At 33.5% G+C, this 24,039-nt stretch overlaps 4 protein-coding genes across 4 annotated transcripts; 2 read left to right on the plus strand and 2 right to left on the minus strand.

The window, feature by feature from the left end:
• Positions 1 to 1,892: 1,892 nt before the first annotated feature.
• LOC116118607 (cyclin-dependent protein kinase inhibitor SMR6-like) lies at positions 1,893 to 2,689 on the minus strand. The gene has a single exon (XM_031404599.1). The coding sequence runs from the start codon at positions 2,396 to 2,398 to the stop codon at positions 2,072 to 2,074; it is 327 nt and encodes a 108-aa protein (XP_031260459.1). The 5' UTR covers positions 2,399 to 2,689; the 3' UTR covers positions 1,893 to 2,071.
• Positions 2,690 to 4,589: 1,900 nt separating this feature from the next.
• Positions 4,590 to 10,430, minus strand: LOC116118556 (glutamate--glyoxylate aminotransferase 2). The gene is made up of 14 exons (XM_031404532.1): positions 10,152 to 10,430; positions 9,163 to 9,372; positions 8,721 to 8,786; positions 8,491 to 8,608; positions 7,927 to 8,008; positions 7,752 to 7,839; positions 7,409 to 7,567; positions 6,860 to 7,033; positions 6,632 to 6,763; positions 6,141 to 6,206; positions 5,968 to 6,032; positions 5,507 to 5,598; positions 5,245 to 5,401; positions 4,590 to 4,900 (listed from the first exon to the last, which is right to left on the minus strand). Exons 2-14 carry the CDS (start codon positions 9,277 to 9,279, stop codon positions 4,771 to 4,773), a joined length of 1,446 nt encoding a protein of 481 aa, XP_031260392.1. The 5' UTR covers positions 9,280 to 9,372; positions 10,152 to 10,430; the 3' UTR covers positions 4,590 to 4,770.
• Positions 10,431 to 14,174: 3,744 nt separating this feature from the next.
• On the plus strand, positions 14,175 to 19,093 carry LOC116118577 (ribose-phosphate pyrophosphokinase 3, mitochondrial-like). Its single transcript, XM_031404565.1, has 7 exons — positions 14,175 to 14,658; positions 15,079 to 15,394; positions 15,509 to 15,604; positions 16,045 to 16,113; positions 16,831 to 16,959; positions 17,441 to 17,540; positions 19,068 to 19,093. Exons 1-7 carry the CDS (start codon positions 14,297 to 14,299, stop codon positions 19,091 to 19,093), a joined length of 1,098 nt encoding a protein of 365 aa, XP_031260425.1. The 5' UTR covers positions 14,175 to 14,296.
• Positions 19,083 to 22,857, plus strand: LOC116118566 (ribose-phosphate pyrophosphokinase 4-like). Its single transcript, XM_031404545.1, has 7 exons — positions 19,083 to 19,566; positions 19,987 to 20,302; positions 20,417 to 20,512; positions 20,953 to 21,021; positions 21,739 to 21,867; positions 22,349 to 22,448; positions 22,575 to 22,857. The coding sequence occupies exons 1-7, from the start codon at positions 19,205 to 19,207 to the stop codon at positions 22,712 to 22,714; spliced, it is 1,212 nt and encodes a 403-aa protein (XP_031260405.1). The 5' UTR covers positions 19,083 to 19,204; the 3' UTR covers positions 22,715 to 22,857.
• The last annotated feature ends 1,182 nt before the right edge of the window (positions 22,858 to 24,039 follow it).

A 24,039-nucleotide genomic window follows, 5' to 3' on the forward strand; every position in this document is an offset into this window, starting at 1 on the left:
TGCTGGAATTTTTAATATGATTAATTCTGGAATTTTTTATTGAAAATACATGTCAATTGAATTTAGACTAAGAAGATTGTGAGTATACCTCCAAATCAATCTAAGTTTCTTATATAAGTGGGTTCTTTGTCCAATATTAATGAAATTGAACCATCTGAGGAAGCGATTGATGGAAACCTTTTGGAAATGGGCTCGACGAAAGATGGATGGTGAATATGATCCAGAAGTCTTGAAAATTGTTACCAGATTGTACATACATATTTAAAAAAAAAAAACGAGTGGGGTTCAGTCAAAGTTGCCAGTTGTTCAAACTTCAAAGATTGTGAAAACGGTGGTCAAGTGGAAGCCCACAAGAGATATCTGGGTCATCGTCCCCACAAACTGAACTGAATTCTTTGTTCCTTTTTGATCCTTCAAGTACCCTTCCAATTCTTCCTCACCCAGTAATGGCCGTGTTTATGGCCCCCACAAATAGACCAATCACGTTGCTTGTCATAAAAATATGACAACCGACTTTCTCTTTAAATTAAATTTATTTTTACATCCGACGGGGCAATGGACATTCGTCTCTATCAGTTTTAAGGGCGATGACTTGCCTGCTAAATTAAATTCCTCTGCTGAAATGACAGTAACTTGATTTGGTTTCCAACTCCATGAATCTATTTAAGTTAAAGAAAGTAATTAAATTCTTGATACAGTATTTTGCAGTGATTAGATAGACATCACGTGAGATATGTGTGTTGTATTCATTCGGTGAAGATATGAATCTCATTAAGTGTGGAGTAGTTCTTTCTATCAACTTCTATAAAATTTTCAATACTATAATAACATGGTTCAGGTTCAGGAACTAACACGACACTCATTTGGAACTTGATTTATTCCTTGGCAATAAAATCCCGTCTCCCTCGACAGTAAAAACGAAAATAAAAAAGAATATGCACATATAATTGCCAAAGATATGTTATGGTTATCCCTTACATGTGGTCTCCAATAATAGCACTTTTAGCAATATAATCTAATTCATCCTAACAGCCCCACTATGTGCCAAGTAAGATTTTGAGGACTTTATTATACGTGTTGAAATATAATTGCCTCAGTGACGGCTCCGATCCCTAAAAAGCTTTGTTAAATATTGTACAAAATAAACTCCAGATTAGGTGAACTTCGCTAATGGTGTAGCTTATCATGCACATTCTCACCCGATTAAACTAATGGGGGTTTTTCACCTTTTTGTTAAACATTCCATATAAAAATAACACACTTGGAAGATATATATATATAAGTGGGTTTGTCAATTATTGGTGCGCAAAGCTTGAGCTAGCTTAGCTTCAAAGTGTGTGTTAAAATAAGGTCCATTCAAAAGCACATAGGATTCTAATCCACCAAGCCACATGTTGTTTGTCTGTTTTTCTTGGGTTATCAGAAACGCATTAGGGCCGGAGAACCTTCCCTTCAAAGCAAAATTAATTAAGAGACTAAACTCTTCAAGTCTAAAGATGGGCATTGGGTGTTGGTTTATGGCTTAAGGTTTTGTGGGGTTAATTTTGTTTTAGTCAATCCAACCAACTGAGCATCCGTGCAGCATCTTCTTGCCATTGAAAAGGATTTACCTTTACTTTACGATTGACATCTTTTGGGTTCTTAGCTAGATGTTGACTTGCATGTGTCATGCCTACTCCCACGCATGAACATCAACAGTTTACACAAACAGGTGAAGAAGAAGATAATTAAGACGAAAGAAAAGAAAAATCAACCCTGATCCTCACCATAAATAACTTCAAAGACTGATTTTTTTTTTCCTTTTTGTTACTTTAAATATGAAGTGCATGCAGAGAATACATAATATATGCATACTTCAAGGAGATCACCACTGAAAAATTAAGAAAAACAAGTCATAATAAGGCAGCTAAAATGCCATTTTATTTATCTGTAAATTAACCCTGTACATAAACACCTAGCTAGCCACTGCAAAAGGCCTAAAACAAAGGAGAAAAACACTAGTTGGAGTACGCAGGAAAGAAGAAGCATGCAAAGTCATATATAGAAGTCAGATTAAAGCCTCCCAGGACGTTCAATTAGCCCTTTCAACATGGCATTTAAAAACAGTTTCTAAATCTGGAGGAGTGAAGAACTCCCTAACACCACTATAATTACACTTTAAAGTAGACTTTCTCTTCCTAGGAGCAGGTGGACACGGCAACTTCGGCGGAATTCTCGCTTCGTGACTTGTAGGAGTCGTCGAACACTCTTCATCATCACCATTATTATCCAGTTCTTTCTCCCCGGACCTCGTGTATATCGGCTTCAGAGGAGCCCGTAAAGGAATTCCAGCAATAAGCCATCTTTTGCCTTCCGCTTCTAGCCCGCCATCGACTTGTGGCTTCCCTGATAACCCCATATCTTGTAACCAACTGAAACTCAATTTCAAGTATATATTATAAGAGGAAATAAGAATAAAGACGAAAGAATAAAGATGGGTGCTTTCTATGTAGGGATTGGTAGAGAATCAAAAGAAACCAGAAGGAAAGTGTAGTTGTTTTGAGGATTAATGAAGAAGAAAAAAATTAAAAAGATCAGAAAAGATGCGAGGGAAAAAAATAAAAGAAAAGGAGATTTTTTTTGATATAGGAATTGCTGGTTCAGTGAAAGTGCTTTTAAGAAGCTATAGGTTTATGAGGAACATGGCTGAAATAGAGAAAGCAAGACAGTAATGTAAAAGGCTTTAAATACAAGGTTGAGTAATGTTCAGTGTTTCAAGGGGCTTACGTCACCCCTTGATGTTTAATTAAATAACAAACATCCCTTTTAGATTTGAAAAATAACAGAAATCCTTATGTCGTTAGTGAGGCGTTAGAATTTATAACATGGTGGATTAATAGATATTTACGAAATTGCCCCACTACCATTTATTTTAACACCAAAAATTTGACAATAGGGAGATTTCTGTTATTAGTAAAACTATAGAGGGTTACATGGAGAGTTAATTATAGCTAGGGGGGATTGTTGTTAAAATCCATGTTTCAATGTTTCAAACTTTCGATCTTTCAATTCTTATACCAATCAAAAGGAGAGAGAAAAAGGGAACCCGAGGAAGCTCGTGACATAAGATGATAGTATAATTAGTTTATTTATTTAACCACCTCAAATTAATAATAAGAATAAGAGATGGTGCCCGTGAAAAAAAATACCTGACCGCGGGCAGCAGCAAGGGATTGACTTGGATTTTGGCGCCAAAAAATTTAGGGTGGGGCCATGGGATCATGAACAGTCACTGTGATTTATTCGCTCNATTAGTAAAACTATAGATGGTTATTCAAGTAGTTAATTATAGCTGAGGGGGATTCTTGTTAAAATCCATGTTTCAATGTTTCAAACTTTCGATCTTTCAATTCTTATACCAATCAAAAGGAGAGAGAAAAAGGGAACCCGAGGAAGCTCGTGACATAAGATGATAGTATAATTAGTTTATTTATTTCAAATTAATAATAAGAATAAGAGATGGTGCCCGTGAAAAAAAATACCTGACCGCGGGCAGCAGCAAGGGATTGACTTGGATTTTGGCGCCAAAAAATTTAGGGTGGGGCCATGGGATCATGAACAGTCACTGTGATTTATTCGTTCCCTTTCCTTTTCTTTTAATTTTTTGACATCAAGGGCCGTTGGTGATAGTGATTGGCGTTTGGGATCATAGGGCTGACTCACCATCACCTCCTATTTTTAGAGTGGAACATATCCTTTATTACGTAATTAATTTTTTACCATCTACTTGACAATTCATTTATTTTTGATTCAATCCATTTATTTATTTTCAAATTTGAATTTGAAAAGAATAGAGAATTTTATTTTCTTAGATAAACAAATCCAAGTTCAAAAAAGTTTTTTCTCAAATTTAATTGTAATAATATCATTTTGAAATTTTAATTTTGTATTATGAAGAAGCAGGAATATATATACATATATATATTGAGGTGTGTAAACCCCTACAATCGAGGGGTAGTTAGAAGCAGGAATATTAGCTGATAAAGGTCTATAAGCCATATGATTATGAATGGGTGGAGAAGTCGAAAAGTAAAATGAGGATAGCAGAAGTGGCCATGCAAAAACAAAGAAAAAAAGCAGTTATACAATCCAAAAGCTACTTTTTAATATTCGAATAACATATGCTTTTAGATCTGAAAATACTTCCATTACCAATTGTCATTCCAGTTGGTAAATGTCAAATCACTGTAACATGCTGGTGTGGTGTCCCTTCTGTTTGGAGAATCTGGTCTTTCTGACGCAAAATTTAGCTCAACCCAGGATTACTTTTTAATATGTATTAACATTCTATATTTGCATTTGCCATTTGAGAAATTCTCAGGGCTGTTTATTTGAAGCAAAAACACAGATGCAACTAAATTTTTTTAACAAATTTCATCTGTCTCAGCAATTCTGTCTTTTGTCCAGGGACAACCCATGTGCTATAAACGACATGTAGCAACCCTTTAGACTAATTTAGATGATAGATCATAGATCGCCTTGGTTTTTCCTGTTTATTGTTTGCTTAGATATCTAGCTTCAAATTAAGAGTTCCAGTCACCACTGACATATTTGAGAGCCAATAAAACCATAATTTATAGTAGATGGGAACAACAAGAGGTAAAACAAATATACATAGTCAATCTTCAACTTACTGAAGTTTTAGCCAAGCAGGATTAAGGGTTTACAAGCATTTTTAATGGCTTGCTTAGCAGAAAATATAGTACTGTTTCTGGGAATATGAGACATTCCTTACATTCTTGAATAGCCCCAATGGTCTTCATATTGCTCCATGAACTCATCGTTGAACTTCTTGAAACTGGACATGATTTCAGGCATGTCTTCCTCAGCTGGTAAAATGGTTGTCCTCAAGTGGAAGACCCTGGAAGGAGAATTTACCCCATTAAAGAAAGTTAAATTTATGTACTAGTTATAAACAGAATCCTGAAGGATACACTTTCCCAACCCTCAAGGGCTTTAGAAGTATATTATTAGGAACACGTGATCTAGTTCTTGAACTACAGGGTGCAAGGCACAGATTTGTATACTTGGACTGTCAAAAATGACCAAGAGGACCATGAACCACACTATTATATAATCAAAAGTTTTGACAGAGAAGTAGTAATGACATTGTAAAAGAAAGCAATAGCAAATGACCTTTAGACTACCTTATAATTAATTATACCTAAGAAATAATTAAAAGAACAAGGCCAAAAAATCAATTACCCTTCTTTTTGTCCAAATCCTGAACCAGGGACAGTGGAAATGCCAGTAGCTTCCAAAAGCTTGAGACAGTAGAAAACATCAGGAACTTTTCCAGCTTGTTTGGCAGCCTCTATTGCTTTTGGAGGCAAGCGTATTTGAGGGAATGAATACATTGCACCTGAAACAATTTCCTCAATTTTCATACTGTAGCCACGCACTAACTATTGATAAATCTTTATCATGAATGTAGGAAAGTAAAATAGTTATGAGAGTAACTTTATACCTTCAGTGAAATTGCAAACCACATTTCTGCAGCTGTTGAATCCATCAGTCATCATCATTGCTCTCCTCCTCAGTGATTCAATGATCCCTTTACTGCAGGATTTATAATTCAGAGAGAAGAGTTCATTGCCGTCAAAAAGACCACTTATTTTATGATATAGGGGTAATCAAAATTCAGAGACTCAAGTTTTTATGGTTTCAAATCAACTTTTTGGTTCCTTAACATTTGGTTCAAATAACTGGTTTATCAACGAACATATTGAATGGTTTTTGATAATTTTTTTTTTTTTTTTTTCCCAAAAGGATGGCAATAGCAATATTGTAATTTAATGCTCAGTTTAATGGTCACAAGTATCGACCACTAAATGTTGAAAGAGGGAGAAAAAAAAACTCTTGTACAGTTCATTTCAATGAATAACTCAAGCAACAGCATTTATACATTACTAATCAAAGTATATGTACCTTTCCCTAACAAACTGTTCATATGAAATATCTCCCGGCTTGAGTGGATTGACCATCAATCCCATCTGTAAACAGAAAAAAGGAAAATATTCTCTGTAATAACAATTGATCAAAGAATTGGGAGCCCAGTTCAATCTAGAGTAACAAACATATAATATTAAAGTATGACTTACAAATATCTGTGCTGGGACATTTGGACTCAGTGATATTGATGCAATCTTATAAATCTCATCAACTGTCTGCAAGAAAAAATCATGAAAACTAAAATCAATAAGTACTGACATAATTACATTCTATGTTAAAGGACCTTGTTATGTTTCAACTAAATTGCACGTGCAAAAGATTACTACATGAAGCAGTTATTTTTCTTATTTTTCTTTGTGAATACTGTGAAATAGTATTAGTTGAAGAAGAAAAACCAAAAAGTTGGGAGGACGATTCTAGCTTAAATTTGCTTGTTTTCTATACCTTATTCTTTATGGACACAAAACTGTGTATCATCATAACATTACCTTTATTTAAGTCGAGATCCTATTTGACTATGACAACTTCATAAGATTTATAGGCCAAAATTATGGCATTCTTTTACATATCCATACATTTGTAATAAATCGCTGACAAGCAAATCAAAGCACAAGTAAACATTAGAAAATATGGCAGAGACCTTTGGAGGAATATTAGTCATCTCAAAGTATCCACCCCGCTGCCCGCATTCACCAAAATATCCTTTGGAAACAGTGTGGAAAGAAACAAGCTGAATCTCTTTGCTGAAGGGCAGCCCCATATCCATTAGCACCTTCCAATGTTAATAAGGACAATTTAGCATCAACGCAAGCTGAAATTCAAAGGCATACAATTGGGCATAATTAGACTAACAGCATAGAAAAAATACCTTCCTAGAACTGATGAAGGGGCGCTCATCCTGGTAAATATTCTGCTGATAAACCTCATCTCCAAGTAAGACTAAGTTTTCTTGGTAACAGAAGTGCAATATTTCTCTTAGATTGGCTACACTAAGACACTGGCCAGTTGGGTTGCCAGGATTAATAATAACCATTGCTATTACCTGTAAATAGTACAAGGTAAGAAATTCAGTTTGGTAGCAATAAACATTGCATGAAAGGTTTGTCAGTAGCTCAGCTACGAGAAGTGCACACCAAAGCAAGGTAGAGTTTGTGATATTTTTCAAATGGAAGACAATATGTAAATCTTGGAGAGGTGAATGGATGAACTTTGGGAGAATAAGTGTTCCAAGAACTAGCCAAGGAACTTTTGATGTGGTAACTAACTATGATGACTTAGCAACTAATCAGCCAAATTTTAACTGGCCCATCAGTTTTTATTCAGGTCCCATCCTAGTCATTTATGTAGTAAGTTTTCTAGTTCTCATGGAACAGATTTCTCAAATTCCTTAAACAAGCAAGTGGATTGGCATACTAACTGTGATTCCTCTAGAACGAGCTTGTACAACCGACTGGCGAAGGTCATTAACATCAAGTCCCCAATTTGCTGTCTCCTCTAGGTAATAAGGAACAAGAGAACCACCTAATAGAGAAATTGTAGCTGAGTATAGTGGGTACTGTGGAACTGGAACCAGAACCTGGCAAAAAACAAGTTTTCAATTCAAGAACATCGGGAAGTGGCATCATTAGACATGGACTGTTATGCAACCAAGAAGAAAGAGCAATATAGCAGGACACACAAGAACACACAAAAGAAAAAGAAACCCACACCCCACAGAATAGTATAACCATAATTTCAGTCATTAAAAAGAGGTAAATTACCCCATCCCCTTCGCCACGGATAACACAATTTAAAATCTGCATCACTCCCTTGCTAGCACCATCAGTGAGAAATATGAGTTCTGGATCACTGTCACAGGCAAAGAAATGAACAATTTCAATTTGAAACTCTGTTGTTAATAAAAAGATATGTGGAGAGAGTATCAAGCATCATTACCTTGGATAACCATCACGCCTTCCAATGAACTCTGCTACCTCCTTCCTTACTCCAGGAAGACCTCTAGAATCGCTGTAAGCACCTAGACATATGTTACAAGTACAAATTATTGATCTTTGGTTCAATAATGGAGCTTCTTGCTCCCATAATCCAGTGCCTCTATTATTTGATCAACTATAATTCAACAAATTGGTAATGTCGAAACTGTTAAACGCATGTGTGCAACAAGAGAAATTTGAGAGTGGAGACAAGAAATTGGTAAGACTTAAAAAGTAGAGAGGATCAAATAATATATAAGCGGAGGAAATCCTAGGTATGGTCATGAAAAACAGAGAAAAAGAGGGAGAGAATGAATCATGGCAAATGTAGGTTTAAACAAAGAGAGATGGTAGCTCATGCTGCTGTATCTGGCACAAAGCATGATCTTAATCAGTTGAGTATTCCCAACTCTTATAAAATAAAATAAGAAGACACACGAACTCTTGCAGAGAGATTGGAGAAAGCGTAGATTTATCTTGCCATCCATATTAAAAAGATAACACGAAAGATGGATCAAGAAGATACCTAGACCCCCTGTAGTCAGTGAAAGATAATGTTTAGCTCTTGCAATTGCATCTGCAGGGAAAAGCAATCCTACATTCGGATCATCTAGTAAAAATGGAGCCTGGCAAAGAGCAACCACCTGCAATAGAACTTACCTAGGTCAAAACACTGACTGCATGAACAATCCTAACTGTAAAAAAGAACTGAATATTTAAAGAAATTTACACTAAAAAAGACAGTAGAAATCCTACCTGCCGAGGAAAGGTCAATGGCTTCTGTCCGAGGGCATGAGGGTTGCCAACATTTGTAAAAATAATCTGTGGACATGAAATTAGAGCGAAGAGATAAATAGATGAACATTAACAGGAGACAGATAATAAAAAATTATTTTCAACTTTTAACTGTAAAATAAAAAGCAGAAACGTGTCAGAATAAAGAACACAATAATCATGATTAAAAGGCCATCCAAATTATGAGAAACATTCAGCATCTTTCTAAGAAGCAAATAGAACAATAATTATTAAAATTTCCAATATTCCTATAAATCCATGATAAACTATATTTGCTCAGTTATTGAAAACTTAAAGCAACTTCACAAAAGCTTCCAAGAAACATAGCTGACCAGTTCTTCAAAAGAGTCACATGCCATAAAAGTCCATAAGATAAAGCAAAACCTGAAGAACACATGCATACCTTTTTCCCTTCCTTCTGAAGCTCAGAAGCTCGAAGATACAACTCGCCTCTAACAGCATATTGAACTTTCTTCACGTTTTCGTTCAGTGACTCATAGTCTAATGCTTTTGGTGCCATAATGTACTAATCAGTAATCACCCTCTTACAAATATTACCCAACACAAAGAGGGCTGAAGTAGCAACTTATGGACAAAGTTCTCAAGTCTTAACCTGAAAATTTCAGAGAAAATATGGGTTTTATTACAAGCCAGAGAATATATATATATATATAATGACAAATCAAAGTAACACCTTATATACTAAAAATTTGGTTGTGAACATAATATAAGAACAAGCTACAATATTTTCAAACATGAGTTAAATTGGTACATGCAAACCATCCAAAACCACACAATCACCAATCGATTATCAGTGTTTGTAACAAAATGCATAAAAAATAATTATTACAGTAACCAGTTTCAAATACGACTTGCTATCAACCAATACACTGAGAACTGTAAACATCTAAAATTAAACCAAATCGTGGAAAAATTACAATTTATTCCAAACAATAAATGAAGCCAGCACAAATTCACTCTTGAAAATTGTAAAATTTATGCAATACCTGAAAGCTAGCAAATTTGATAAACGAAAACATCAAAAAGCAAAGCGTATCAGCTGATGCAAATTCAACCACAACCCTGTTATTCAAATGAAAAATAATCACCAGACTCAGCCTAACAAACTTCAAAACAGAGTGTTCTTTTACAATCAAAAGTACGAACCAAACAATAAATCAAGGCAAATTCAAAAAACACAAGCCAATGATCAATGAGCGATCATCCATCAAAATCATAGTAAATAGCCCCAAAAAAAAGGGGATCATAAAAATTGAAGAAAATAGTACCCCAAATTTCTCGAAGAAACTTAAATGGTTAACATAAATCATGAACCAAAATTTGTTATCTCATGTGAATTTCAAAGAGATCATCTACAGTAAAGTTAGTTACCTGGACACTTAATCGAGAGTTGTTTGAAGAAGATTTGATGGTGGGCTCCGTGGAGTTGAGCCTAAGTTTGAAATAAATGTGCCCACAGTGATACAAGTGAAGACTGTGCAATGTGTGTCAGATATAAATTCCGAGGGCTTAGTGTCAGATAATAAAATATAGATAATTATAGTATATAACCAGAGCCACTGAAAAGTGGTAGATGGATTATCCCAGTTAATGATTTAAGAGAAAGGGATAAAGTTCATGGAAGAAGTGTGGTGTAGCTTCAAGCTAAGAGTTATTGGTTGATATTGAGTCGAGGCTATGGGGGTCTGCTTCGTCTGACACATTATACATTTGTCACTCTCGAAAGTGTTGTGGTCGATATTTGTTTGTTGATTTCTCTCTGTTGGGTTGGGCAATCATTTATGTTTTATTTTCCATATTATTTTTTTTTAAGCTGGGCCGAAAAGAACAACATTATTACATAAAAGGAATAATGAAAAGGGGAGAAATGGAATGAGTGTTCAAATTATGCAGTAATCATATGTCCTGGTATGATCTCTTCTCCACCAACTCCCGTGATAATTTCTTAATTTTGAATATTGTGTTTTTCTAAAATAGTAGGTGCCACGTGATTTTTGTTTGTTCTTTTTCTTTTTCATATAGGCTTCAAAACCTGTTACATTGTTGGATGGACTTCATCTAAACATAGCCCAATAACTTTGGCGATTGCAGACCCACGGCTTCACTAAGATATATTGATACAGAGCAAAAAGGGTTGGTTAAGGGATGTTGGTCGTCTTTGATGTATCACATCGAATAGTATTTTATTGCATAAAACTATATGATATTATTATACAAATTACAGTGACATATTTGACGCTTCATTACATTATATTCGTTTATCTTCAGTTTTCAATTAAATTTTTAGCAAGTATTTATAGAAATTTATTATTCATTTGAAAATTTAATTCTTTTTACTTTAACTTAAATTTAAATTACTTCTTAAAAAAAAATTTACAAACAAAAATTTTAATTTTAAAATCAATGACAAAGACTCAGATTTTTTAACACTAAAAGAATATTAAACAAATAAAAAATATTTTTCTATTTTATTTTAAAATAATAATTATATATTTAATAAAGTAACTAATTAATTTATTAAACTTATCAAAGTAAATAAAATAGCACAATTCATCCATTAACCCACACTTTTACTTTTTATTAGTTAACACAACGTTAAATATTTGTAATTACTTTGGTTAATACAATGCAAATTTTCTATCAAACACTGTAAAGTATTATTTACTACTATAAGGTGCTCTTTATACTATACAATGTTGCGCACCAAACATGCACATATTGTATTATTCCATTTACTTTAACAATTTTAATATACTAATTAATTATTATAGAATTTTCTTTGAAATATATAGATAATTATTGATTTAAAATAAATTTTATATTTTTTATATTGTTAATAAATTGTTTTTTTCCTTCATTTTTTCTGTTATTTAAAAAAATTATAGGAAGAATAAAGTTTTTTTAATGAATTATTAAATTTGAATAAAATACTTTATTATATTTTAATTGAAAAACTAAAATAAATTAATACAACAATATTAAATATTTTACTATATTTTGTATAGTATTACATAATACTATGCAACACAAATCATACAATACATTGTTATATTATATAATAGTGGCTTAAAATATAAACACCCTTCAAGTTTAATATAAGTAAATTATACCCACAGATTTAAACAAGTGATTACAAGCACAAATGTTATAATAAATTGTTATAATCATGGTTATCAAATAGCATATCGTATCGTGTATCGAAAACTTAGGCTTCATTTATTTTGCTTTTGGGAATACTATTATTAGTATTTCCAAAAAAGTTAAACAGTAAAATGTCATTATTCCCAAAATATTATTCTATATTTTTCAATTTCTTTTAAACATTTTAAATTTGTTAATTTAACTAAACACCCCCAAATATTTTTTTTAGAAATTGCAAAAACACTCCGGCCACCCTCCAGCAATGGTGGTCGACTGTCTGTATTTAATGGGTGGGTTGGGGGTGTTTTTGTTAACTTTTAATATTTTATCATATGGGTGTTTAGTAAATAAACAAACATATGAGATATTTTTGTTAATTTTCAAATCCTATATCGTAATACCCGCCCAATTTAATTTTTTTCAAAAGATTATTCTAAAAACTTTTATAATAATAAACCAAACGGAGCCCTAATTTTTCAAATCGTGTATGGTATCCTACACCTTTTTCAACAAAAATTAATAAAATAATAAAATTTTCTAAAAATTAATATCATCTTCATGATTAATTAATGAATTTTGTGGTATTATTAGCTTTAAATTATAGTATTACATAATCAAAATTAATCACAAAATTAAGAATCTATATTTTTTCCTCTCAACTATTTATATCATTTTCAAGGTCAATGTCAATAACTACATCTTCAATTGTGTTATTATTATCATGCAAAATGGACAACACATTTTCCTTGCAAAATGGGTAAATGTGGGTAAGTTTTAGTGAACCAAGTTGAGGAACCCGAATCCGACCTAAAAAAGTTTTTAGGCCTTCGACCCAAATTAATAAAGTCATGTCAATTTATAACGATATTTTTAAAGATACCAACGGATACGTATCGTATCATATGATACATATCAATGTATCAAAAGGTTTATGATACACTCTCTGATACGTATCGTTGGCGACCCATATCAAATTATATTGTAGGATACATACAGCATATCGTAGGATACTAATAACCATGGTTATAATATAGTTATCCAAAGACTTATTGACATCCCATTAATTGACTTAAAAGTTAAAAGTCTCATTTCTTAAAGACATTCTATTTCAAAGTTTTAAAATTAGTTTTTTTTTTTTTTCCCTCATGACACCCTTAAATTTCATAAATGCCCTTAATTCTATTTTTTTAATATTTTAAAAGAGTTAACATTTTTTTTAATATACCCCCATCATCATTATTTCTAAAATAAAAGTTTAGATAATTAAATTAAAAGCTAAAAAAAAAAAAGCTAAAAAAAAATCCTCACAAATAATCCCAATAACTTAGTACAGTCAAACAACACATAAAATATATAAATTAATATTGCTACCAATACTTTGAAGAAAAAAAACAACAATAAATTTATATGTAAAGAACTGCTTGTAACATGATATATCCCATTACAAATCTTCTTCTTCCATTAAACAATCTTTTTGGTTTAAGAATAATTGAATAGCATAACGAAAACAAAAATATATATTAGGGTTTATGAGATAACAAATGGATATTAATAATAAAAATTATTAAAAAGATAATTTTAATTATTTAATATATGGATAAATTTCTCATCATACAATTTATTAAAATGTGAGGTTTCTTTAGTCCAATAATGGGGTGTCGATAAATCTACTCTCATCTAAAACCAAAAGGTAAATTGTCTGTTACTCAAATCCATTATTTAACACATAAATTCATTTAAAATGACATAAAAACCATTTTGTCTTATTTGGTTATAAACAAAATAAGCAAATTAATAATTCTATTTAATAAATATAAAATAATATTCTAAAAAAACAATTCACAAGATATGTATGTACATATGTATATATTATCCAACAAAATTAAATTAATAAGTGTTTATATAAGAAAAAAAAAATTCCTTATAATAGATTTTTTTAATGATATAATATTTAAAAATAATATACAAATTATAAAATTAATAAAATAAATGTTAAACAAAATAAACATAAATAACAAACATCTCTCCCTAAATATGATTAAACTGTTGTCAAATCTAATTAATTTTCAGTACATTTCTAACTTTGCTCTTCCAAAAGAAGAATTAGGAATGAAAAGTTACTGTATTTTAACATTTAGACTTGTAATGTTACTTTGTTTAAATTATAAAATATACGCAAAATGTTCACAACGACGTCGTAAAATGACAGTTAAAATAAGACTTTAATTGTTGAAACAGCATGGTTGACGGCAGCCATAGCATGATAACAGAACGTGTCAATAAAAGACACTGACAAATCGCATTGTCGAGATGACAGTCCGTCGACATCTCCTCCTCGAAGATCAGAGCCCAACACAATAGCACTGACTCCACTAATGGAGGCCCACGCCTTTTTCTCCCATAAACCACATTGTTCTCTTTTTACTAAACTCCGCAATCCACACCTCGTTAACCAAAATATTAAACTCCAACCCGTTAGGTGTCATTCTCAGATCAAGAGCTTCGACAATAACAATCAACCTCGTAGATGGAGCTTTGAATTTCTGCGCCAGACGGAGCCTCTTCATGTTATTCAAACCTCCAACTCTCCCGTCTCAATGGCCGCCACTTCCGCTTCCGAATCTGCTTCCAAGGCTGTGAAAAAGGTCTGCCTTTTCTTCTGTCCCGAAACTAAGGCGCTTGCCGAGAGAATTGCCGCGCAGTCCGATGCCATTGAGTTACGGAGCATCAACTGGAGGTAATTTTGCCATTTTCACACTTCTGGTATTTCGATTATGTGATGAATTGCGTAAATGTTACAAAGTCAACCAACTGATATTTTTATTATTCTGATTCTATGGGCCCGCACTCCGGCATCGGCCGCACCGTTACGAAATCAATATTCTGATTGCAATTAACCATGTTTCTTTAATAATATTTGCGTAATTGTAGTATAAATATGGTAATTATACGTAATTGACAACTGAAAAATATTTGGGGTAACTGAAGCTTGTATCCTCATGAAGTTGCAAGTCTAGCTTGTGCTTATATGTGATGCGGTTCTAGAGGAGTCTTGTACAAATTCACTTACTTAGAAGTCTTATTTGTTTGATGAAGAAACTAAATGTAGGTGTAGTTATTGTCTTTTAACATGGTTAATGCAAATTTTATGAATTAGGACATTTGAAGATGGATTTCCCAACTTATTTATACCCAATGCACATGGGATTCGTGGGCACCATGTAGCTTTTCTAGCAGCGTTTAGTTCCCCGGGAAAAATCTTTGAGCAGCTGTCAGTTATCTATGCATTGCCAAAACTGTTCATTTCTTCGTTCACACTTGTGCTTCCCTTTTTCCCTACTGGTACTTCTGAACGCATGGAGGACGAGGGAGATGTTGCAACAGCTTTTACTCTTGCTAGAATCTTGTCAAACATACCCACTTCAAGGGGAGGACCTACTAGCTTAGTCACATTTGACATACATGCATTGCAGGTTTATGGTTGTTTTTAAATACAATTTTTTCAGTCAATTAGCTGTGTGATTCTTTTTTCTTTTATTCTAACAATTTTCTAATTATCTCGCCCTGGATGTTTTGTTGTGTCTTAGGAGAGGTTCTACTTCGGTGACAATATTTTACCCTTCTTTGAGAGTGGGATACCTTTACTAAAAAATAGGCTCCAACAGCTCCCTGATTCGGATAATGTAAGATTTTTCTCTTTTCTTTAGAAGATAGATTTATAGTACAATAATATGTTGTTTTCTAATATGTGGTGAAGGTCATTTAATTCTGATTTCAGAGGCGAGAGTTGGTAAAGAATCCATACAAACAAATAGCGTAGTTTGTGTTAGATCCTAAATAAGGAATTTAAACCCGGATAGTTAGCTGTCTGCCTCTGGTTGATGGTTTTAATCATATTACAGATATTTAGACTGTTAACGATGTGAGTTTATAGTGTTAATTTTTTTTTGATGAAATTTTCCTGAAAAATGTCAAATCTGGAGAATTTCAACTAGAGAAATTTATTTTTTCATGCATAAGGCCTCTGTTTTTATATTTGGCATGTTTGTCTTGACTTTGAAGTCAGTTCTTTTAGTTATTTTTCTACATTTACTTGAAGTACTAATTTTTATTATTTTTCCAGATATCCATTGCTTTTCCTGATGATGGTGCCTGGAAACGATTTCATAAGCAGCTGCAGCATTTCCCCATGGTAATGTATATTATTTATATAAAAAGGATGTTTTAATTCACTGTAATTGTGTTTATCATAAGTCAATTCTCAAAACAGCTGTTAGAATAAATTTAAATGGTATTGAATTCTTTTGCTTCTTTGGAATATAAGTTTCTACACCTTGGAACTGGAGCAAAGGGTTTTGTGTTGCCTGACAAAATACAGGGCATTAGTTGCCGAGAATAATTAAACTTACCTGTTTCTGAGACCATAATCACCATAATTCCTACCATGATGTGACCATGTAAAGAAAGTACATGATGGAATGATGCTTCAATGCATTATTGCCCATTTTTCCTACCGTCAGGGTTTCTGGTGACCCCTGTTGTAGCACTAGCTGGAGTAGGAATATTCTGTATCAATATCTGAAATGGACAGATATGATCCTGCAGATTTCTTTATCAAGGAGAGAAAAAGTGATTGTGTTGAAGGGAACTGCATCATTGTATTTCTGATGGCACCAGATTTTCACAACCATCTGTTTTGGTTATTTTGGTCCCTAGCTTATTTTGAAACTCTTCTCTTATGGACCAGTTTCTTTAAAAATCTGCTTGTGGGGTGCTTTACGAACTGATATGTATTCCAGTTGTAGACATACTTGCATTCCTCACACTGTTCTGCAGTTCTACTGCATAACTGCTTGCTATAATTGTGAACTAGGGTTACTGTATGATTTGCCACACCATATATATGCAGATTGTTTGTAATAAAGTCCGGGAAGGTGACCAAAGATTTGTACGCATCAGGGAGGGAGACCCTCGAGGAAGGCATGTTGTGATTGTTGACGATTTGGTTCAATCAGGTGGCACTCTCATTGAATGTCAGGTATACAATTTCTTTCAGTGTTGCAAATATTTCCTTTTCAACTATATTAGTCCTTGTATAGCTGGAATCTGGATTCTTATACTCCAGATGGAGAAGAAGCATGATTGGGGCAGAGAAAGAAATTTAGCAATTGGTTTCCTATTTCTTTTGGTTAGATGCATAGATTAGAAGTTAAATTTATATCCAAGTCAGGCTGGACCTTTTCCTAGTCCTAATGCAAGACCTGCTTTGAGCTAGACCAACATTCACTCATGATTTCAGCTACTTATTGTAAGAAAACTATAGTTTGACTATAGTTTGGTACTATCCAAATGGTGTGACCATAGTGACCCGTATCATTGGGATAGCTACCATGTAAGAGTTTGTCCAAACTTCAAAACTCATAGAAGCTTATATGAATACTTTTACTTCTGATATCCTTTCCATAAGGTTTGAGATGACAGGGGTACCTCTTAATCTTACATTATCTTCTTTGTTTTAGAAAGTGTTAGCCGCCCATGGAGCAGCAAAAATAAGCGCATACGTGACACATGGGATTTTTCCTAACAGGTCGTGGCAACGATTTGAACCTGATAATGGAGGTATTGCATGCAAACACTCGGTTTGTTATTTTTTTCCTTCATTTTTTCTGTTATTTAAAAAAATTATAGGAAGAATAAAGTTTTTTTAATGAATTATTAAATTTGAATAAAATAATTTATTGTATTTTAATTGAAAAACTAAAATAAATTAATACAACACTACTAAATATTTTACTATATTTTGTACAGTATTACATAATACTATGCAATACAAATTATACAATACATTGTTATATTATATAATAGTGACTTAAAATATAAACACCCTTCAAATTTAATAAAAGTAAATTAGACCCAGAGATTTAAACAAGTGATTACAAGCACAAATGTTATCCAAGGACTTATTGACATCCCATTAATATACTTAAAAGTCTCATTTCTTAAAGACATTCTATTTCAAAGTTTTAAAATTAGTTTTTTTTTAATTTTTCTCATGTCACCCTTAAATTTCATAAATGCCGTTAATTCTATTTTTTTAATATTTTAAAAGAGTTAACATTTTTTTTTTTTAATATACCCCATCATCATTATTTCTAAAATAAAAGTTTAGATAATTAAATTAAAAGTTAAAAAAAAATAAAGCTAAAAATAAATCCTCACAAATAATCCCAATAACTTAGTACAATCAAACAACACATAAAATATATAAATTAATATTGCTACCAATACTTTGAAGAAAAAAATAACAATAAATTTATATGTAAAGTAACCTGATTTATCGCATTACAAATCTTCTTCCTTCATTAAACAATCTTTTTGTTTTAAGAATAATTTAAATAGCATAACAGAAACAAAAATATATATTAGGGTTTATGAGATAACAAATGGATATTAATAATAAAAATTATTAAAAAGATAATTTTAATAATTTAATATATGGATAAATTTGTCATTATAAAATTTATTAAAAAGTGAGGTTCCTTTAGTCCAATAAATAATAATGGGGTGTTGATAAATATATTCTCATCCAAAGCCAAAAGGTAAATTGTCTGTTACTCAAATCCATTATTTAACACATAAATTCATTTAAAATGACATAAAAACCATTTTGTCTTATTTGGTTATAAACAAAATAAGTAAATTAATAATTAGATTTAATAAATATAAAATAATATTCTAAAAAAGCAATTCACAAGATATGTATGTACATATGTATATATTATCCAACAAAATTAAATTAATAAGTGTTTATATAAGAAAAAAAATTCCTTATAATTGATTTTTTTTAATGATATAATATTTTAAAATAATATACAAATTATAAAATTAATAAAATAAATGTTAAACAAAAAAAACATAAATAACAAACATCTCTCCCCAAATATGATTAAACAGTTTTCAAATATAATTAATTTTCAGTACATTTCTAACTTTGCTCTTCCAAAAGAAGAATTAGGAATGAAAAGTTACTGTATTTTAACATTTAGACTTGTAATGTTACTTTGTTTAAATTATAAAATATACGCAAAATGTTCAGAACGACGTCGTAAAATGACAGTTAAAATAAGACTTTAATTGTTGAAACAGCATGGTTGACGGCAGCCATAGCATGATAACAGAACGTGTCAATAAAAGACACTGACAAATCGCATTGTCGAGATGACAGTCCGTCGACATCTCCTCCTCGAAGATCAGAGCCCAACACAATAGCACTGACTCCACTAATGGAGGCCCACGCCTTTTTCTCCCATAAACCACATTGTTCTCTTTTTACTAAACTCCGCAATCCACACCTCGTTAACCAAAATATTAAACTCCAACCCGTTAGGTGTCATTCTCAGATCAAGAGCTTCGACAATAACAATCAACCTCGTAGATGGAGCTTTGAATTTCTGCGCCAGACGGAGCCTCTTCATGTTATTCAAACCTCCAACTCTCCCGTCTCAATGGCCGCCACTTCCGCTTCCGAATCTGCTTCCAAGGCTGTGAAAAAGGTCTGCCTTTTCTTCTGTCCCGAAACTAAGGCGCTTGCCGAGAGAATTGCCGCGCAGTCCGATGCCATTGAGTTACGGAGCATCAACTGGAGGTAATTTTGCCATTTTCACACTTCTGGTATTTCGATTATGTGATGAATTGCGTAAATGTTACAAAGTCAACCAACTGATATTTTTATTATTCTGATTCTATGGGCCCGCACTCCGGCATCGGCCGCACCGTTACGAAATCAATATTCTGATTGCAATTAACCATGTTTCTTTAATAATATTTGCGTAATTGTAGTATAAATATGGTAATTATACGTAATTGACAACTGAAAAATATTTGGGGTAACTGAAGCTTGTATCCTCATGAAGTTGCAAGTCTAGCTTGTGCTTATATGTGATGCGGTTCTAGAGGAGTCTTGTACAAATTCACTTACTTAGAAGTCTTATTTGTTTGATGAAGAAACTAAATGTAGGTGTAGTTATTGTCTTTTAACATGGTTAATGCAAATTTTATGAATTAGGACATTTGAAGATGGATTTCCCAACTTATTTATACCCAATGCACATGGGATTCGTGGGCACCATGTAGCTTTTCTAGCAGCGTTTAGTTCCCCGGGAAAAATCTTTGAGCAGCTGTCAGTTATCTATGCATTGCCAAAACTGTTCATTTCTTCGTTCACACTTGTGCTTCCCTTTTTCCCTACTGGTACTTCTGAACGCATGGAGGACGAGGGAGATGTTGCAACAGCTTTTACTCTTGCTAGAATCTTGTCAAACATACCCACTTCAAGGGGAGGACCTACTAGCTTAGTCACATTTGACATACATGCATTGCAGGTTTATGGTTGTTTTTAAATACAATTTTTTCAGTCAATTAGCTGTGTGATTCTTTTTTCTTTTATTCTAACAATTTTCTAATTATCTCGCCCTGGATGTTTTGTTGTGTCTTAGGAGAGGTTCTACTTCGGTGACAATATTTTACCCTTCTTTGAGAGTGGGATACCTTTACTAAAAAATAGGCTCCAACAGCTCCCTGATTCGGATAATGTAAGATTTTTCTCTTTTCTTTAGAAGATAGATTTATAGTACAATAATATGTTGTTTTCTAATATGTGGTGAAGGTCATTTAATTCTGATTTCAGAGGCGAGAGTTGGTAAAGAATCCATACAAACAAATAGCGTAGTTTGTGTTAGATCCTAAATAAGGAATTTAAACCCGGATAGTTAGCTGTCTGCCTCTGGTTGATGGTTTTAATCATATTACAGATATTTAGACTGTTAACGATGTGAGTTTATAGTGTTAATTTTTTTTTGATGAAATTTTCCTGAAAAATGTCAAATCTGGAGAATTTCAACTAGAGAAATTTATTTTTTCATGCATAAGGCCTCTGTTTTTATATTTGGCATGTTTGTCTTGACTTTGAAGTCAGTTCTTTTAGTTATTTTTCTACATTTACTTGAAGTACTAATTTTTATTATTTTTCCAGATATCCATTGCTTTTCCTGATGATGGTGCCTGGAAACGATTTCATAAGCAGCTGCAGCATTTCCCCATGGTACTGTATATTATTTATATAAAAAGGATGTTTTAATTCACTGTAATTGTGTTTATCATAAGTCAATTCTCAAAACAGCTGTTAGAATAAATTTAAATGGTATTGAATTCTTTTGTTTCTTTGGAATATAAGTTTCTACACCTTGGAACTGGAGCAAGGGGTTCTGTGTTGCCTGACAAAATACAGGGCATTAGTTGCCGAGAATAATTAAATTTACCTGTTTCTGAGACCATAATCACCATAATTCCTACCATGATGTGACCATGTAAAGAAAGTACATGATGGAATGATGCTTCAATGCATTATTGCCCATTTTTCCTACCATCAGGGTTTCTGGTGACCCCTGTTGTAGCACTAGCTGGAGTAGGAATATTCTGTATCAATATCTGAAATGGACAGATATGATCCTGCAGATTTCTTTATCAAGGAGAGAAAAAGTGATTGTGTTGAAGGGAACTGCATCATTGTATTTCTGATGGCACCAGATTTTCACAACCATCTGTTTTGGTTATTTTGGTCCCTAGCTTATTTTGAAACTCTTCTCTTATGGACCAGTTTCTTTAAAAATCTGCTTGTGGGGTGCTTTACGAACTGATATGTATTCCAGTTGTAGACATACTTGCATTCCTCACACTGTTCTGCAGTTCTACTGCATAACTGCTTGCTATAATTGTGAACTAGGGTTACTGTATGATTTGCCACACCATATATATGCAGATTGTTTGTAATAAAGTCCGGGAAGGTGACCAAAGATTTGTACGCATCAGGGAGGGAGACCCTCGAGGAAGGCATGTTGTGATTGTTGACGATTTGGTTCAATCAGGTGGCACTCTCATTGAATGTCAGGTATACAATTTCTTTCAGTGTTGCAAATATTTCCTTTTCAACTATATTAGTCCTTGTATAGCTGGAATCTGGATTCTTATACTCCAGATGGAGAAGAAGCATGATTGGGGCAGAGAAAGAAATTTAGCAATTGGTTTCCTATTTCTTTTGGTTAGATGCATAGATTAGAAGTTAAATTTATATCCAAGTCAGGCTGGACCTTTTCCTAGTCCTAATGCAAGACCTGCTTTGAGCTAGACCAACATTCACTCATGATTTCAGCTACTTATTGTAAGAAAACTATAGTTTGACTATAGTTTGGTACTATCCAAATGGTGTGACCATAGTGACCCGTATCATTGGGATAGCTACCATGTAAGAGTTTGTCCAAACTTCAAAACTCATAGAAGCTTATATGAATACTTTTACTTCTGATATCCTTTCCATAAGGTTTGAGATGACAGGGGTACCTCTTAATCTTACATTATCTTCTTTGTTTTAGAAAGTGTTAGCCGCCCATGGAGCAGCAAAAATAAGCGCATACGTGACACATGGGATTTTTCCTAACAGGTCGTGGCAACGATTTGAACCTGATAATGGAGGTATTGCATGCAAACACTCGGTTGCATGTTGATCACAAGTCAATTAATTTGGTTTTTTTTTTTTTCCTTTTGCATTTCCCATTCCATTGAATAAAAGTGATATTCATCTGTGTTAATTTTATGTAGGGAACCCAGAGCTTGGACTGACCTACTTCTGGATTACAGACTCCTGCCCAGTGACAGTGAGAGAAGTGGGTGAACAAACCACATTTGAAGTTCTGGTCTTTCTGTCCATAGCAGCTGCCCTTCAGATTAAAAAGGAGTAGAAACATCTAGTAGTATAGCAGCTAATTCTTGTGTGGGGATTTTCTTCTTTACCTTTTCTACTATTAGTATCATAGAGTAATAAGAGGTAAGAAACTTTGAGGTAGCGGGAATATTTGAATTTCATTTTATGCTTTTATTTGCACCCAACTGTGGTATATGCTATGGATAAATTCATCTAATATTTTTTGCAATTTGAGATCGTGTGAGTGGCGGAGGCTCCCTACTAGGGCTTGGTGAAGCGCGGCCTGTTGTACAAAAATAAGCCCCGGTGTACTGCTGAAAGAAACCCACACGATGAAATCCAAACCATACTGATAAGATGTAGGCTGGGCTGGGTGGGCTGGGCTGGGCTGGGCTTGGACTGGTTTATACATGGTTTATAAATTTATACTTTTAAACCGCAGGATTATATGCCAAATTGAGGTGTTTTAAGTCTATCTAATCTCTTTTTAAGATAATTGTAAAAACTTTTAGAATGAATGTTTGACGAAAAGGGCTTAAATATCACTTAGACAGTGAATTTTACAGCACTCCAAATTCATTTCCGTTATGAATAAATGGAACCAACATCAATGTTTTAAAAACAATCGGGGTGAAACCTGGCGAAGTTGCTGGGTCCAGGTTGACCGGCAGGTCAAATCGGATAACAATTTCTAAAATTCAACAAATACACCCCTAAAAATTCGTTAAACCTATAGGTTTGAAATTTATCAAAGACACCGTAAATACAAATCGGTCAACGATTGGTGGTGACGATGACACCCCAATGCAATTCTAATATCACGGATGCCGACAGACAAACCCCCCCCCCCCCCCCCCCCTCGAACCTGGCGAAGTGTCGACCAGGTGACCGGCAAGTCAAATCGGGTAACAATTTCTAAAATTCAACAAATACCCCTAAAAATTTGTTAAGTACCTATAAGTTTGAAATTTATCAAAGACACCAATTACAAATCGGTCAACGATTGGTTGGTGGCGATAACACCCCAATGCAATTCCAATCTCACCCACCCTCTTGTGGGACCAAATTCACCTTGAAAGTATCCCCTCTTCCTGTCAACAAAAACCCACCTAACTCCACCCCGTAGCCTCGCCAATCATCGGTTGTTGCCGTCGCCAGTTTTTTTCAATTTTCGGTCAATTCACTCATTGGAACAACTCCGTCGCCACCATTATACTTAGCGCACTTTCTCTTCAAAAACCCCAACGTCCTGACCTTCAATTGTTCACAAATCATCCAAATTCTAGGGTTTTTGAATAGAAAAAATGTTAATTCGACCCGGTAAAGCTCTCGAGTCCCGGTTAAACTAGTTAAAACAATCGG

This window comes from Pistacia vera, unplaced genomic scaffold (assembly GCF_008641045.1).
Source record: "Pistacia vera cultivar Batoury unplaced genomic scaffold, PisVer_v2 Contig849, whole genome shotgun sequence".
In the NCBI taxonomy this organism is placed as follows: domain Eukaryota; kingdom Viridiplantae; phylum Streptophyta; class Magnoliopsida; order Sapindales; family Anacardiaceae; genus Pistacia; species Pistacia vera.